Source organism: Parasteatoda tepidariorum, chromosome 1 (assembly GCF_982258835.1).
Source record: "Parasteatoda tepidariorum strain Cologne lab strain chromosome 1, Ptep-v5.0, whole genome shotgun sequence".
Lineage (NCBI taxonomy): Eukaryota > Metazoa > Arthropoda > Arachnida > Araneae > Theridiidae > Parasteatoda > Parasteatoda tepidariorum.
Genome location: NC_141755.1, coordinates 52439835 through 52456385, shown reverse-complemented (window position 1 = coordinate 52456385; position 16551 = coordinate 52439835). Strand labels below are relative to the sequence as shown.

The 16551-nt window shown below is 28.3% G+C and overlaps 1 protein-coding gene across 1 annotated transcript in view; it reads right to left on the bottom strand.

The window, feature by feature from the left end:
- LOC107447462 (uncharacterized) overlaps positions 1-16551 on the bottom strand; it is a 147598-nt gene that overhangs the window by 71606 nt on the left and 59441 nt on the right. The window contains exon 2 of the mRNA XM_087163818.1: positions 8645-8767. Within this exon, the coding sequence (XP_087019944.1) occupies positions 8645-8767 (123 nt within the window). The remainder of the gene's footprint in view (positions 1-8644; positions 8768-16551) is intronic.

Sequence of the window (16551 nt, the reverse complement as noted above, 5' to 3'; positions counted from 1 at the left end):
ATTACCAAAATTATGTATAATTATTACTTTATATTGCGTATAATTATGTTATGTATAATAATATTGTGTATAATTATTATTACCATACAAAACTATTACTTTTTTTAATACCAAAAATGTCATTATCATACAATACGGTAATTTTAGCAGACTTTTTTCCTCCGTCCAATAATGAAGGACACATAACAAAATTAACAAAATGGCTTTTGTTTCTTATTGCTACGAACGAGCATAAAATTACTTTTGTACTAAATTACTTACTAAAATTACTATCAAAATAGCTTTTGGTATATTTATTTTATGTACTATATTGAAAACAGTGAAAACTATGAAACATTACATTATTGTATAAACAATAAATAAGATAAATAAATTCTTGCAATGTAAGCTTCTAGTGTTTACTGTGTTGTTGTAGCTTTAAGCACTTATGTTTGTTGAACGTTAAGTTAGTTTAATCCGTTACGTTGAGTTAGTTTAATGCCGTTCGAATTTGATGAAACCTTAGTACGGTACTATGTGAAACCATATTGTCTAACTTCTTAATCTTGATTATTAAGCAATACCATGTATCAACCTGATTATATTTCAGAATCATATTTAAATTTAACACCTCATTATCGCTGCAGCAAATTTGTACTGAAGCTTGATTACACAATACTATGTATCAACTAGAACGGATGCATGGTTTAATTTAACACTTTATTAATACTGGAGCAAATTTGTATTTAAACATGATTGCACAATACTATGTATCAACTTGAACAGAAGCATAGTTCAGTTAAACTCTTCATTATCACTGCAACAAATTTGTACCGTTTTGTTCAAGATAACGCTGTACTAATTTTTCAGAGAGTGTTGAGAAGCTTTCGACTAATTTATAGATAAAAAGAAAACGATTTATTTGAATTTAATGCAAATTATATTCTTCATATTAACGAAATAAATCATTTATTTAACCCACTAATTTGAAAATTGTGAAAATTGTGAAATTGTGAATTGTGTGAATCTTAAATACACTAACTTCGATCTTTAAAAGCAAAGAATAGCTTTCGTATGGGAAAGAGAAAAAAAATATAGTCGAACTTGACACAAGTTGTATTTAACAAATTTAGCAAAAACATCTTTTTTTGTTGGCCATGAAATTTTTTATTTGTAACAGATTACTCGATTGGTGTTAAACCAGTTGAAAATTTCTCCTTCAAATTTCAAACAAGTATTCAAAGAAATTTATTTTCACATTACTTTCGTATTATCCCAAACCAATTAATGTTTTGTTCTAATCTATTCAAGAACTCAGATTCCGGTTTTTGCTTTCTTTTTGCTCTGGTTTGTTCTCGATTTCTTTTGTTGCCTTGTTAAACGGTGTAGAGAATTTTCATGCTTCATTGGCTGTTTTAATCGGAATTTTTTTCATTTTATTCTCAAAACACTGTTGTTTGTATTGATTTAGAGGTAACAGTTACAGATAACTGTCTTTTTATCCTCGTTCAAAACCTTATTCGTTTTTATTTGAATTCATTTTGAAGTTTTTAGCAAGCAAACATTCCTTTGTGAAATAAATTAAGAAGGAATTTGTAAAATTGATTAAAAATAAATTACACACTGGTTTCAAATGATTTTGATTTTCAATTGAAAAAAATCGTAAATGAATAAAAAAAAGTACTTTGAAGAAAAGCTTAGAAAAAATAAATATTTTAAAGTTCGTTAATGCTAGAATTTCAATTGTTAAATATTATATATTTAGCCATTAATTATCATTCAGAACCATGTTTTTAAACTAAAACATAAATCAGCCTTAGGACCCCTTGTTATAATTTAAAGTTTGGTAATTTTATCGTAATATCTTAGGGCATGGAAAAAATAATCATTTTTTGTTGTTGTTGAACTTACTTTTCATTTTTATATTTGTTACAAAATGTATGGCAAAAAGAATTATAATTTTGATAACCAAAATTTCCGGTAAACCGCTACTGTATGAACTGGAACATTATAAAATGAAGGGTTTAAATACAGTACATTTTGTTGTTAACCAGAATTATAGTCTACTTTACCAGAAATTTCATTACCATATTGCACGGTAATTTTACCAGATATTACTATGCCCACATTATTTTTGGTAGATGTAAAATAGGATATTATTTCTCTAATGGAACAGGTGACATTATGTGTAATGCTTTACAATTAATTTATAACTTTTTTTTCGTATTAATTTAGGAGATCAAAATTACTTACTAAAATTAATAAGTTTGGATGAACAATTTCTTTCTAAAAGTACTTTTGTGTTAATAGATGTGTTAATATTTTTTCTAAATTTTACTTAAACTGACAAAAGCAAACTTTTGGACTAACAAAAATTCTTTAAATTTGAGCTTCTCTAAAATAAATTTGTGAGCTGTAGCTCTTAAAATACCCAACATAATATATAGGATTCAAAACACCACAAAACTGACATTAAATAAATGTAATTTACGTCTCAGAAAAGTTCAGGTTGGTTTGTTAAAAAAAAAGTTAAAATGCCTTCATAAAGTCATTAAAAATTATTAACTCGTAATTTTAAAAAAAATCATAAGAGCTATATATACTTTCAAACATTTTCTAGGCATGGCTTTTAATAATAATTATATCAGGCTATTAGTAAATACGATGTTTATAAGCAAAATATCTATATTGTTCAATAAAATTGTTTAAAAAAAAACATGTGGTTTTTTCATAGAAATGCAAAACAAAATTTTTCCAATCTAAATTTAGTTAACGTTTCTGCTTGTCTAACTTAATTTAAAAACTATTGTTTCTTTATTCACTGTAAAAAAATTTTTGGAACATGTAGATGAAAATCTACTATTAAGCATTTCTGGTAAGCAGTATTTGCCCCCTGAGTACATGATCCATAAAATCCATTTCACCATTAAATCCATTTTACCATATAATGTTCTAAGGTAATTTTTACAGTTATATTTATTTCATTACAAGGAAAATTGTTTAGTACTCGCACCCTGATTGCTAGTACTTTTTACCAAATTTTAATCCGAAATTTTAGTCAGTGCGCTGGAAATTATTTATCCAGAATCTCATGGAAAAATGACAAAGAATTAAAACAAGATGTTTCTGAAAAAATACAGAAAACAAATTCTCCAGGGACAGCAATTTTATTGAAATAGAGTAAGTAAAATTCTGTAAACGTAAAATATTTTCCCTGTAGACGTTAATTTTCTTTCCTGCGTTGAAACCACATGAGATAGTACTATAGAATAGAATGCAAGCCACTAAAACACGATTGACAAAAATGCATTTCGATCAAATTTCCTACACTTAGAATGGAGTATTGGACCCCAGCTTAGGCGAATGCTCAACCCATCACATCAATCGGGCCGCTATTTACCTCTGAGATTAAAATTAAAAGTCTTTTTTATGAAAATGTACATAGAAAAGCAGTATTTTACGATTATATGTTCTTGAACAATAAACTGAATTCGTAATTTAACCGAGATTTCCTTTCCTTCCTGTATTTTTCTCTGAGGAGATTTTTTTAATTAATGCTAATATCACTCAGTTCAGATCTTAGTGAAAGTACAAGTTGAATGGGAACAAATTTAAAGATAACAATTTATTAATTAAACATTAACCTTTTAAGTTGAATGAATTTAGTCAAGCAGATTCTACGTTTAGTAAAAATGTATGTGTATACATCTATCAGACAATTGCTGTCGAGAATGGCTATTTTTACTTTTATTAATAGTTTAAACTAGCCGAGGGATTTTCTTATAAGTTTCAAAAACAATATAAAACGAGTTGTTCTGTGACTTCTACTACAATTAAGATTATGCGTATGAAGTAATATTTATCTCAAAATAATCAGCCAATTATCTAACATTCTGAGAGAACCCCTCTCAACCCCTCGCAAGCCATCACCTGAAATGCTTTTTGAAATCTTAATTCTGTGCTTATTTATTTGTTTCCTTTATAAGCAGAAATCTTGAGCAAGAACCAAACAGTAGTGTGAAAAAAAATAATTCTTACTCTTTCATCAACACAGATAGGGCAGAAATGGGCTGACTCTAATCAATTAGATACAAGACAGTCGTGGCAATTTTTCCTTCCAGTTCACAGAGAACTAAAGTAGATCTCAATTGCTTTCTGACCTTTTCTTTTTCAATCTCGATCACATTCTTTTGCCGAAACTAGCCAATTACACATCCGGTAGAAATTAAAGTGTATTTCTCAATGCGATTTTGAGGAATATCCGCGTTGAAGTTCCTCACCCTCGGGTTTCATTTCAGATGTTTGGGGAAATTTTCTCAATCTCTAAATTCTCCCTCCAGGTTCATCCATGGCAGCTGTCTGGTCAACAGAAGTGACCTGATTTTTTTTTTTTGTTCTTAAATTACACCACTAAAGAGGATTAAATGATTTATTCTTTCATTTTCGCCATACCTACTGAAAAACCCGCAAAGTATTGCTTAATTAACTTAACTGTTGAGGTAAAAAATAAAAAAATAAAAAGAAAAGTTGAGACAAAATTTAAGAAGAAACGAAATATGAAGAAACGAAATATGAAGAAACGAAATATGATTCTGAATTCTTATCATTTTAATGCAAGATTTATGTTAATTAGTCATATTTAAAAATCTGATCCTTTCCATTTAATAGGAAGTTATTTTAAACATTATTTGATAAATTTCTACATCAATTTTGGTCAGTATTATTTTGCACTTGTCATTCCTAACATAAAAAATCAGTGTTTTTTTATTTTTATTTCCAATGAGCTGCACAATCGGTCTTGCCGATGAGCAGTCCTAGTGCGTTCTCCAGAGGTGGTATCCACTCTTTCAGGACCACCACAATGGGTGAGATACCGTTGGTCATGTTAATTTGGACGTCTAGTTTCTGCCACACTAGATGGCAGCACCGAGACTCTATTTGGATGCTAAAGTGCACTAGGAATTCAATTTTGCCGGAAATGCCAAGAGCCAATAAGGCACTCCTGGGATATTTTACATGCCGCATAATCATACGACATGGCCGCTGAGGATTTTCTGCATCCCGAAAATCCGGTGTCTGGGCCGGGGATTGAACCCGCAGACTTGGGCTCAGAAGGCCGACGACAAACCAACTGAGCCACCCAGCCATTAAAAAATCAGTGTAAATTAGAGATTAATCTATACCGTAATTGATTATATTATTTAACTTACATAAACTGAAATTTGAAATCTGTAATCAGATATAGAAACAAGGTTTGCAAGTATAATATTTAGAAAAGAAATTCTATAAGACTTGGGATTAAAGATACTTGATTCGTGGTTTAACCATTATAAGGTAGGAATGTTCAATTTTTGAAGTTTTATCATAAAATAGTCTCAAATAGTTATTGATATGCGATAATTTTAATTATTTGATATTCTGAGTTCTTCGCTTTCATAGCTTTTGTTTTTATACTTTTAGAGTTAGTTTTTATAGATACGTTTTCAACCTAACTATTAATAATATTAATATTATGAATGAAATTTAAATTTTGATTGTTAAAATTGCCTTATTTAAAATGAAATTTAAATTTTCATAAATAGAATTTGCTTTCTAAGAAACTAAATGCTTTACTTTTTTTAATGACTTTAATCTTAATAATTGTGTAATAATTTTAAGGCAGTCTTTAAAATATACAAAATTGGCACTGGAAATTTTTATTGAAATATTAATGGGAATTTATATAATGATTGCTTATTTTAGATGCATTTCTAGAGATAAATATAATGTAAATCAATTTTATTTGAAACTGCTCTAAACTCGTTTCGATCCGACCCAAATATGAACTGGAACTATTTATGTAAATAATTTCATTGTTGTTGTCGTATGCCATTAAGGCAAAGGGGTGAGCTTCTTCTTGTTTTCCAGTGGAGCTATCTAGGGCCAAGAATTCGACTTATGTCCACACACTCGCGTCCCATCCCGTTAATGGTGCGAACCCTTTCATACATCCATTCATTCATCCACAGATCATAATTTTGACCTGAATCAGTGAACGATCAACCTCCAATTTAGTACCTCCAAAGGTATGATTTGTTATGGAAACATGGAGGACTTTGATATCCAATGGAATTAACGTGCTAAAGTCACCATTGTCTACACGGGAAGTCTTCGGCCGGCGGGGATCGAACTTACGACCTCTTGGGCATGGGCCCAAATCCCTACCAACCAGGCTATAGCACCCTATGAATTTCATTAAAAACTAACAATTGGAGACATTGACTGCTCTACAACAAAATTTAACAGTTCCTCATTAGAAACTATTAAAAGAGTATGTTTCCCAGGAAGAATATTTATTTGATGAAGAAAAAATTTACAATAAAACTATTTTTATTCAAGCTGAATAAAAACTGCTATTTATTTTATTATAGGTTTATAATAATAAAATAAATAGCAGTGCATAATTAATACCGGAATATTGAAAATATGAATAAATTGTCAATAAACATAAAATAGGCGTAAAATTAAATGTGTAATATTATTCTTTATTCTAGGTTCATTTACACGGATGTTAAAAATATTTTTATTAGTCTATATATAATGAAAAAAATTCATTCTTTGTATAATTTTACAACTCAATCCTTTATTGTTTTTTATTATCTATCTACTCTAACGGTTCTTCTTTCTTTGCAAAACTGTAACCAATGTTTATTTACAAGAGTACATAAAAAGTCTTCAACTTTTATATCATTGTTTAAAAAAAAGTCTCGCTTAAGCTGCTTCATTGTTTAAAGGGTGATTGTCTGGGAACCAAAATATACTCTGTGATACAATAAACATCTTCCGATTAGAAGTTTACCAGTGCTATGGTTCAATTAAAGTGCACAAAGCGCTATTTCAGAGTGAGAAAAATGCTTTGATAAAGATACCTTTTGATTTAAAAAGATGTTTCATAGGTCAGACTTCCGACAAATTATTTATTTCTAAATGAATATCCGAACTGAAAAAGAAATCATCTGCATGGCTTGGTAAGGATGAAGAAGGTCAAATTCTACAATAGGTCAAGTACAATTATTTCGTTTTAAACTTCCCCAACTTTGTTTGCTACAATAAAAATAATCAACTGAGAATGAAATGACTGAAGATAATGATTGGATGACACAGATTTCTTTGCTTTGATACTACTGAACTAAATAGTCAGTTTGCGAACATGAATTTTTCACACGAGAACACCCTTTCTAGAAATATTTTTGTGGAAATTAAAATTAATAATCAAATTAAATTAGTTATAAACTATTTTTTTACTCCGGAAAAATTGTCACAATGAAAATTATCAGATTTAACTCGAACGCATTTATTCTGTAAATGATTTTATATTAGTTTATAACAGAGAGGGGCAACATTTCATTTTAAATTTTATAACCACAGTTGAACATCCGACCCAATTTTGGGTTTACGACAATCAATGTTCAACACCGTAACCTTGTAATTTTGAACCCGATCCAGAAGACATGGGAACTCCTGGATCAAGTATTGGGAAAAATTTGCCTTCGTGGAGGACTTTTTTGATGGAACTAACCCGCATTTACGGTACATGGAGAGGAAAACCACCAAAACCCCTCACGGTTAGCCTGACGACAAGGGAGCTCTTTTCCATGAGTGAAAACTACTACTACTAACTACTCCACTAATGAGAGAAAAAAATGCAAAGTAAGATTTCATTTAAATGGAGGATTCATAAAAGAGAGTTATTCATTTTTGAATGAAATTTTAAAACATTGTATTGTACTGTAATTTTCATTTTAGTAGAATGTTCAAAATTCGTTTATGGTTCACGATGAAATGGTGTAATTTTAAAAATCTTAGGCCTTCACGGCATTTTTTACACTAAGCCAGTTTTTAAATAAATAAATCTTCTGAAATATCTCAAATGAGGCGAAAACTATGCATAGATGATGTGCAAGTTTGGTGCGTCTTCAATTATCTAAAACTCCAAAAATAAGTTTCACATACTTTTACTTTCTCATAATCTATTTATTTATGCAATTTTAAATTGAGTTCGAATTATGTTAAATAACCTAGAAATAAATTTTAATAACTTGATTTATAAATTAAAATTTTACTAAAGGCGAGTTTCTTATTGAGAATATCCCGTAGTTTTTATTCTTTAAGAAGTTATATTCTTTAGTAAGAAAATTACCTGAGAAAGCATGCATTTTTTTTCTCGTAATTTTTAGACCAATTTGAAATTTACTGTAAAATACTTAGAAAAATCTAAAATTTAATATACATGTTTTCATCAGCATAAAAAACTTAAATTCATCTATAATAAACCGGCTTATTAATGAGTATATCATCGTATATGATTAAAAAATGAACTCTGGAATTATAAAAATTAATTGCGTAGGAAAAAAGAAAATACAATAAAAAGTAACCTTTCATTGCTCAAAAAATACAACACTACAGTGTGCCCATAGATTTTGATTCACAGTTAATAAATTTTAAAATATTGGGTACGCAATCGGACTTTGATAGAAATAATTTAAAAAATCAATTTTATTTCAATGCATGTGAATCTTTTGATTTGTAATTTATTTCTATTCATACATAAAATTTATTGACTGCGGCTGAAGTAAGTTTTTTTAAAGAAAAAAATAGTTTTGTAAAGAAATCGAGAAAAACTTACCTTCATCTGAGCCATCCGGACAGTCCAGCCTTCCGTCACGTACCTGAGATAATTTTATACATATATGTGGCGTCGTTCGACACGGAAATTGAGTCTTTTGGTTGCACAGACTCCTTGCAGAATCTAGAAGAAAAACAATAAAATAACGTATAAATATTGTGATTATATATACCATATACCATGCAGCAAAAGTAGACAAAATAGAAATTCTGCATGAAAGTGGGTTCAAAGTAAGGTTCGTTCTCAATGCATGTGCGGAGCGTAAATTTTTAATCATAAAAAAGTTGGACTGAAAGTGCCTGCGCAGATGACGCAATATGCTGATTTTGCGAAATCATACTAATATGCATAAAAATATCAAGTTGCCAGTATTTAAAATATATTTAATCTTAGTAAGACATGATTTTAGAAATTGCTTATTGATTTAAAGTTTTTGTTTAGTGTTTATTAATGATTTAAGCTTTATTTTTCATAGTTCCCAGAAGCGCCAGAGCTGGTGGCTGTAATCAACCATCCAGTAGCAAACATCCAGTTAATGGCATCCAGAGAACAACCCTCACCCATGGACACGACAACATCTAATTCTTATTAAATAAATAATTACATGTTTCATGCATTTAAATCGAAGTTTGGATAAAGGTATTAATGACAGTAAATATATTTTACATTCACAGATAGAAAAAAAGTTTGGTAAAAACTACAAGACTATGGTTAAATTTACCTTGTTTCTGACTCTATGGAAGCACTAAAAAGTTCGGCCTTTTTTACCCAAGCGCATTATTAATAGTTTTTAGTAAAATCAACAGTAATAAAAGGTTTCATAACGTGTAATAAAGTTTAGTAAATGTGGTAAAATTTGATTTCATTATCATGATACCTTAGAGCGTGGCATAAAAACCATTTATTCGGTTAAATTTACTTTTTATATTTTTTTATATTTAGTATTTTTTGCTAAATTTGTGGTAATATGGAATATAATTTTAAAACCCTGAATTTCCGGTAAACCTTTACGATATAAACTGAAAAATTGCCAAATAAATTATTTTAATGCCGTACATTTTTGTTTTATTGTTCAGAATTATAGATTTTTTTATCAGAAATATCAATACCATATAGTACGGTAATTTGAACAGAATTTTTTTCTCCATGTAGAGTAAATTGCTTTAAATTTGGATTAAAATGTTTACAATTAAAATGAACTACTTAAAATGTAGGACAGATGTTTTTACAATTAGAGTAATTGCTTCAGAATTTTCTAGATTAAGTAGCCCATTGTTCAGTACCAATTTCTCTGGTCCATTTCTCATCCTTTTTTTTTAATACTTCGTAAAAAAATTCTAAAAATCGATTTTTTTTAAAAATAGCATATTATTTAAATACTACATTATAGTATAATAAATGATCGAAATAAATATAAACTTTTTAGAATAATATATTTAATTTTTCAGAATTATTCATTTCACTTAACTTTTTTTCTCTAAATATTCCTTGGAACTTTTAAATGATTGATGATGTCTTATCAGTGTATGCAAAATTATACACTTAAACATAAGCTATTTAAAATAATATTAACATTTTTCATTGTTCAAAATCAATTTCCCAGGTTCAATTCCCTTTTTCTTCTTCCAACTCTCCATAAGACCTTAAAAACATTTCTTTTCACCATTAAGGCATGAAAAAGCTATTTACCTACAACTTCAACTGAGACAACAAGAATAAGAAGATTATCGTCTTAAAAAGGATTATACTTAAAAACAGAAAGGAAATACTTTGCTTCTTGTGATACTTTCTAAAGGAATTTCTCGCATAAAAAATATTCTACTGAATTGAAATATCCCGTTGAACAAATGAATTAAAAATTTAGCTAAAAACTGAACTTCAGTTTTTCAGAAAATCCTCAAAGCATCCGACAAAGCAATTTGCTGATTAGATTCATTTCTCAAAATTTGACATGAAATTCATAGAAAAACTTCTAAAGAATTTCGAAACAAATGTATTTTTTGTTTAATTTTTCGAAATATGAGAAATGAATGAGTAATAAAATAATTAAGTGCCTAAATAAAATAATAAAATAATTAAGTGCCTAAATAAAATAATAAAATAATTAAATACCCATTCCTAATAATTTAAAAACTTTAAAGATCTCCAATTTGAAGACATCTTTGAACAATATTTGTTGCATTGTTATTTTAAACAAATCTTTCACGACATAACATGACACATAAAAGGAATTGTTTCAGAAATATAACTGCACAATTAACTGCAAAAAATCACTATTTTCATAATTAAAAAAAAATAGATCTGACCTTTAAAATTTAATTATTTTCTTCTCTTTCTCATATATATATATATATATATATATATATATATATATATATATATATATATATATATATATATATATATATATATATATATATATATATATATATATATATATATATATATATATATATATATATATATATATATATATATATATATATATATAATTTTTTTTTGTATTTTCTATGTATATTTCGCATCGTACAAAGTATATTACAGCATTTTTTAGGTACATAAAATGCAAAAAAAATTAAATTTAAGGAATCAATAAAAATGGTAAGCAGTTGTTAAATTTAAAAAAATTATCTTTCTTGTTAAAAATTTAAAATAAAGATACTTTTTACAGTTAATTCTCATTATTGTGTACAAATATTGATTCATAATTGTAAATATTGATAAATATTATGTGTACCAACTTTCTTTGGAGGTAGTATGTAAAATTATTTAAAAAAGCTTAAATAAAAATTTGTTTCAAAACATTTCATTTTTCATGTCAACTAGAAGTATTCACTAAATTTCAAATTAGTCTAAAAATATTGTTCACTATAAATGTGTCATTTTAATTGTTATAAATTCATTTCTTCATGCATAAATGTAAGAATTAGTTCTCATCGTACACGGAGAAAGCAATTCTGATGAAATTACCGTACTTCATAGTAATGACATTTCTGTTAAGAAAAAACATAATTATGTTAATTAAACAAAAATATACAGTATTTAAACCATTTCATTCGGTAATTTTTTCCACTCAGAAGATAAAGTTTTACCAGAAATTCTGGTTTTCAAAATTATGGTTCTTATTACCGCATATTTAGTTCAAATTACCACACATATGCCCTGTTCTAACATATCAGGATAACATCACCATATTTTGTGACATTTACCAAATTTTATGGCAAATTATAAAAATATATTTCCTTGTTAATTTTAACAAAATCATCACTCTTCAGTAAAAGTTACGGAACTTCTTGTCGTTTCCACAGAGCTAAAAGCATGGAACATTTTACATTATTCTAGTAGTTTGGACAGTACTTTTTTCTTAGTGTAATAACCGTAATAATACTTAAAAATACATGTGTGGCTGGGTGGCGCAGTTGGTTTGTCGTCGGCCTTGTGAGCCCAAGTTTGCGGGTTCGATCCTCGGCGCATACACCGGATTTTCGGGATGCAGAAAATCCTCAGCGGCCATGTCGTATGCTTATGCGGCATGTAAAAGATCCCTGGAGTGCCATATTGGCTCTCCGTATTTCCGGCAAAATTAAATTCCTAGTGCACTTTAGCATCCAAATAGAGACTCGGTGCTGCCATCTAGTGTGGCAGAAACTAGACGTCCAAACTAACATGACCAACGGTATCTCACCCATTGTGGTGGTTCTAAAAGAGTGGATACCACCTCTGGAGAACGCACTAGGTCTGCTCATCGGCAAGACCGATTGTGCAGCTCATTGGAAATAAAAAAAATATATATACTTAAAAATCATATGAAAGGGAAAGTTCGAGGAATTGAAAATTGTGAAGATTTGAATGTTTATATTTTTATTTAAAGTAAAATAGTTATAAAATGATTAAATAATATTAGACAGAAATGAAACTATATGAAATAAAATGTTAATGGTTCAGAAATCCTCTATCAATTATTGCATCCAATGGCAGAGTAAACGATAAAGTGGTCTTGTTTTAAAAGCTTTTAAAATAATCTTGTAAATTAGCAATAAAATCAATGGCTTTCTAAACAAATTCAACAGTTATATTTACGCGTGAATGAAAATTTTAAGATTTATTTTAACTGCCTCGTTTATTCAAGTGATGTCATTAAATAAATAGCTTCAATGTCGATTAGCTTTAATTATACCATTAACACTTTGCAGAAGTTTATAGCTTTAGTTACAGGCCTATGATTCTCGTCAAAAATAACATTTTACAAAAATAGTGCGTCTGATTTCTCACAATAATTATTCAACCGAGTGATTATAATGTAAATATTAGTTTTATTGCATTAGAAAAATTTAGAACTCGAATTGTTTTCACATGCTTAAGTAAGTGTAAGCAATTAAACTTGAATTGTGTCTATTCTAAGATTTTAAGTTAAAATAAGCAGAATTTTGAACGCGGAAAAACTGAAACTTTTTTCTTTTCGATTTACTTTCGCAAACTTGAAAACAGAGGTTCGTAAACATGCAGCATTTATATTAGAATCAGACGACCTATCTGTGTAGGTGTCAGGAAACTGACCTTGCATCAGAAAGGTTCTGGGTTCGAATCCCGGACGAGGCATGGAGGTTCTTTCGTTCTCTGTACTATCTGTCTTTACTGTGGGAACAACGTTAGCCCACCTAATATGGTGCCCTTAAAAGAGTGGCCAACAAATCTACCCTTCAAATGCCTGTATTAACGAAATGACATTCTCCAGGTGGGCATTGGGAAAAAATATTAAAATCATACCCAGCGCCAAGTTTAAGAATCCAAATAAAATGAAAGATATGGAAATAAGCTTGAAAATCGAATAAAAAACGTAACGATATAGAATGGATATAGGTTAATAATGTTACTTGAATACTTAAAATATTAAAATTTGGGTGCGTTAAATATCTTTTATATTTAATCAGATCAGAAAAGATCTTTTTTTATTGTTTTTCTTTACCCTTTGAATTCATCGAACACAGACTAAATCTATTGAAGCTTCTCACGAAAGTTACTCATTCATTTCTTATATAAAGTTCATATCTTATAAATAGATTTGAGTGCAGTTTCTGTTCTTACATACTATTCTTTTCTTAATTTTTCTTCTCTTAAAAATCACAGTAATAAATATGTTTTTTTTTTCTTTTTGACAAGGAAGAATTTTTAGAAAGAAGAAAGATAATATAAATCTATCTTTGTACTTTTTTGAGAAGTAAGTTATTTATATACAAATGATATTATTAAAGTAATTTTAATACATTATTTTAAGTTCTCAAACTAATATTTTAAATCGTTTATTTCATACTGTTTATTTCAAATGTGATAAAATATTGTTATCACACGAATAAAAAATAAACATTTTCTTTTACAATTTTTGCGATATTTTGACGAAATAAATTTCCTTGCAATATTAACAATATCAGTTATAAATTTTTGCTATGTATACATTTTACAATTTTGCCAAAATTGTAAGTTTCACTGCTATTATTATAAAACGTATTAACAAAATTAAATTTTGAAGAAAAAAACCCTTTTTAATGAATACTGGGAACAATGTTATCAACTTACCTATAAATATACGAATATACATAATATTGATGTCACTAATGCCTTATTTACATTATATCGTTTAAGTTATTTATATATATAACTGAACTCATGCTTATTTTCTTTGTTATAAAAAAATAAATAATTCTGAATAAACTCAAAATATAATACATTTTACATAATGCATTTGTATCCTGTAAGAAGATAATAGTTACTTTCTCTTCGAAACTAATACTTAAACTAAAAAAAATATTTTTTCATGTCCAGCTTTCCAAAAAACAAATGCATTTTTTGAATAAAAACGGTGAAAGTTACAAGGGATTTATGTTTTGACCTGCTCACTTATGCATGCAGTAAACTTTTTTCGGAGCTACTGAACTTATTTTTTTTGTATGTGTCTTAGAGACAGTTCGTAGCATGAGAAACAAAAGACACAAGTAGCAAAGTGTAGCAGCTCAGGATGAAGCAAGCCTTGTTTTTTCTCATGCCTTTCCTCCTGGAAACGCTCTATTGTTAAATGATATGTTTAGATTCCCATGTTTTTATGCCTTTCAATCTCACGAAGATCATTCCAAAATAATTCACCCATGCAGTGATCAGTTTTAGGAAAGAAGTGAAAGTTTTATTGATATGTTTATTATGTTCTTTTGGGGATTAAGCAGAAATAAGGGTGTTGCTTCACTTTCGTTTTCTGTTATTCTTATGTGTGTTGATTTGTTTCTTAAGCTGTTTCAGAAAAACATGAATAGAATTGCAACCAACATGGGGCACTGGGGATTCCTATTTTGCTAGGAAAATATTCCTTTTTATGCCGAATTAAATTTCCAACTTGCTTTCCTTTTTTAACGTAGTTTCGATCATAACATTTAAATTAATTTCTTATTTGTTCCTCCATGCAAGCTATAAGCTAATCTTCTCATCTTCGGGACAGATGAAATTTTGGATGGATGAAAATGAAATAAAAGCGGATTTTTTTTTTTTTTTTTTTTTTTTTTTTTTTTTTTTTTTTTTAGAATTTTTTGAAAAGTAGACACTTTGCGGTCGCCTAGTTCATTCTATATTCTGCCCTCTGAGAGAAATAAGTTTCTGAGAGAGAATGAGAAAATGTTTATATATATATATATATATATATATATATATATATATATATATATATATATATATATATATATATATATATATATATATATATATATATATATATATATATATATATATATATATATATATATATATATATATATATATATATATATATGTAACATAAAAAGCTTCAATTAATCTTTTTATGTTAGTTTCTTCGTTATAAAACAACTCCTGATTTATTACTACTTAATTCTTCGAATCGAAGCACTTTATGATACTTTTAAAGAAACCACATCCTGTTTCTAAATCTATTTTTAGCCAACTATACATAAATTTAAATGAAGATATTTTTCCTTTTAAGTCTTGTGAGAATCGCGTGATATATTTAATTAACCAATAGTAATTTCTGAGTTTTCCCTCTTTTCCCTAAATAAAGGCATTTTCGGATTTTTTGCAAGATTTTCCCTACCAGAAAGACTGTTTGCTGATGGAGTAAACATCACTTCTTCGCTCCCACTCAACTAAGAATGATCAAATAAAAGTTTCTCTGATTTAATTTAAATCCTGTGTCTGTTTTCCTGCTCGGTCCGACTGCATCATTTTACATATATATATATATATATATATATATATATACTACTATATAAATGTTAAAATGAATAAATTGTTTGTTGAGCTGTTTAATGTAGTACAAGTATTTTTAGGTACGCACTCAAGATGTGTTTGGGAAGAAGTGTCCAAACTCAGTTTTGAGCATAAAACTTTTAAACTCTTTTGCAAAACTAACGGAAATTTTCTCGAGTTTTTTTTTCAGTTGTAGTTTCTCGTATGTTTGTGGACTTCAATTGTTTTGCCATTATTCAGAAAACTGCGGTGCGTGTAGAAACTTTGAATTACTATTTCCAATTTTTATAAGTTTTTTTAAATTTTATTTTGACTGAAAACCAAATTCAAAACTTGTTTTAAAGATCTACAGTTAAGAGTAAAAATTTTCTGCCTGATAAAAAATAGCAACGTCTTCTTAGTCTCGTTCTCATTTGAGTGATAAGATCGACAAGTTAATGGAAAGGAAATATGCGTTCCAATTACTGAGGATTAGGAGAGATTAGTAATGGAGAAGTTCTGTTTGGATCACAGTTAATGGAAAACAAGTAATGGCATTATTTATGAAAAAAAAAATTAAATTTACGTAGGGTATTAAGAAGATTAATTTCCATTTCATGTTTTGGAAAAAAAATATAGAATGGGTGCGTTAAACAAGACTTATT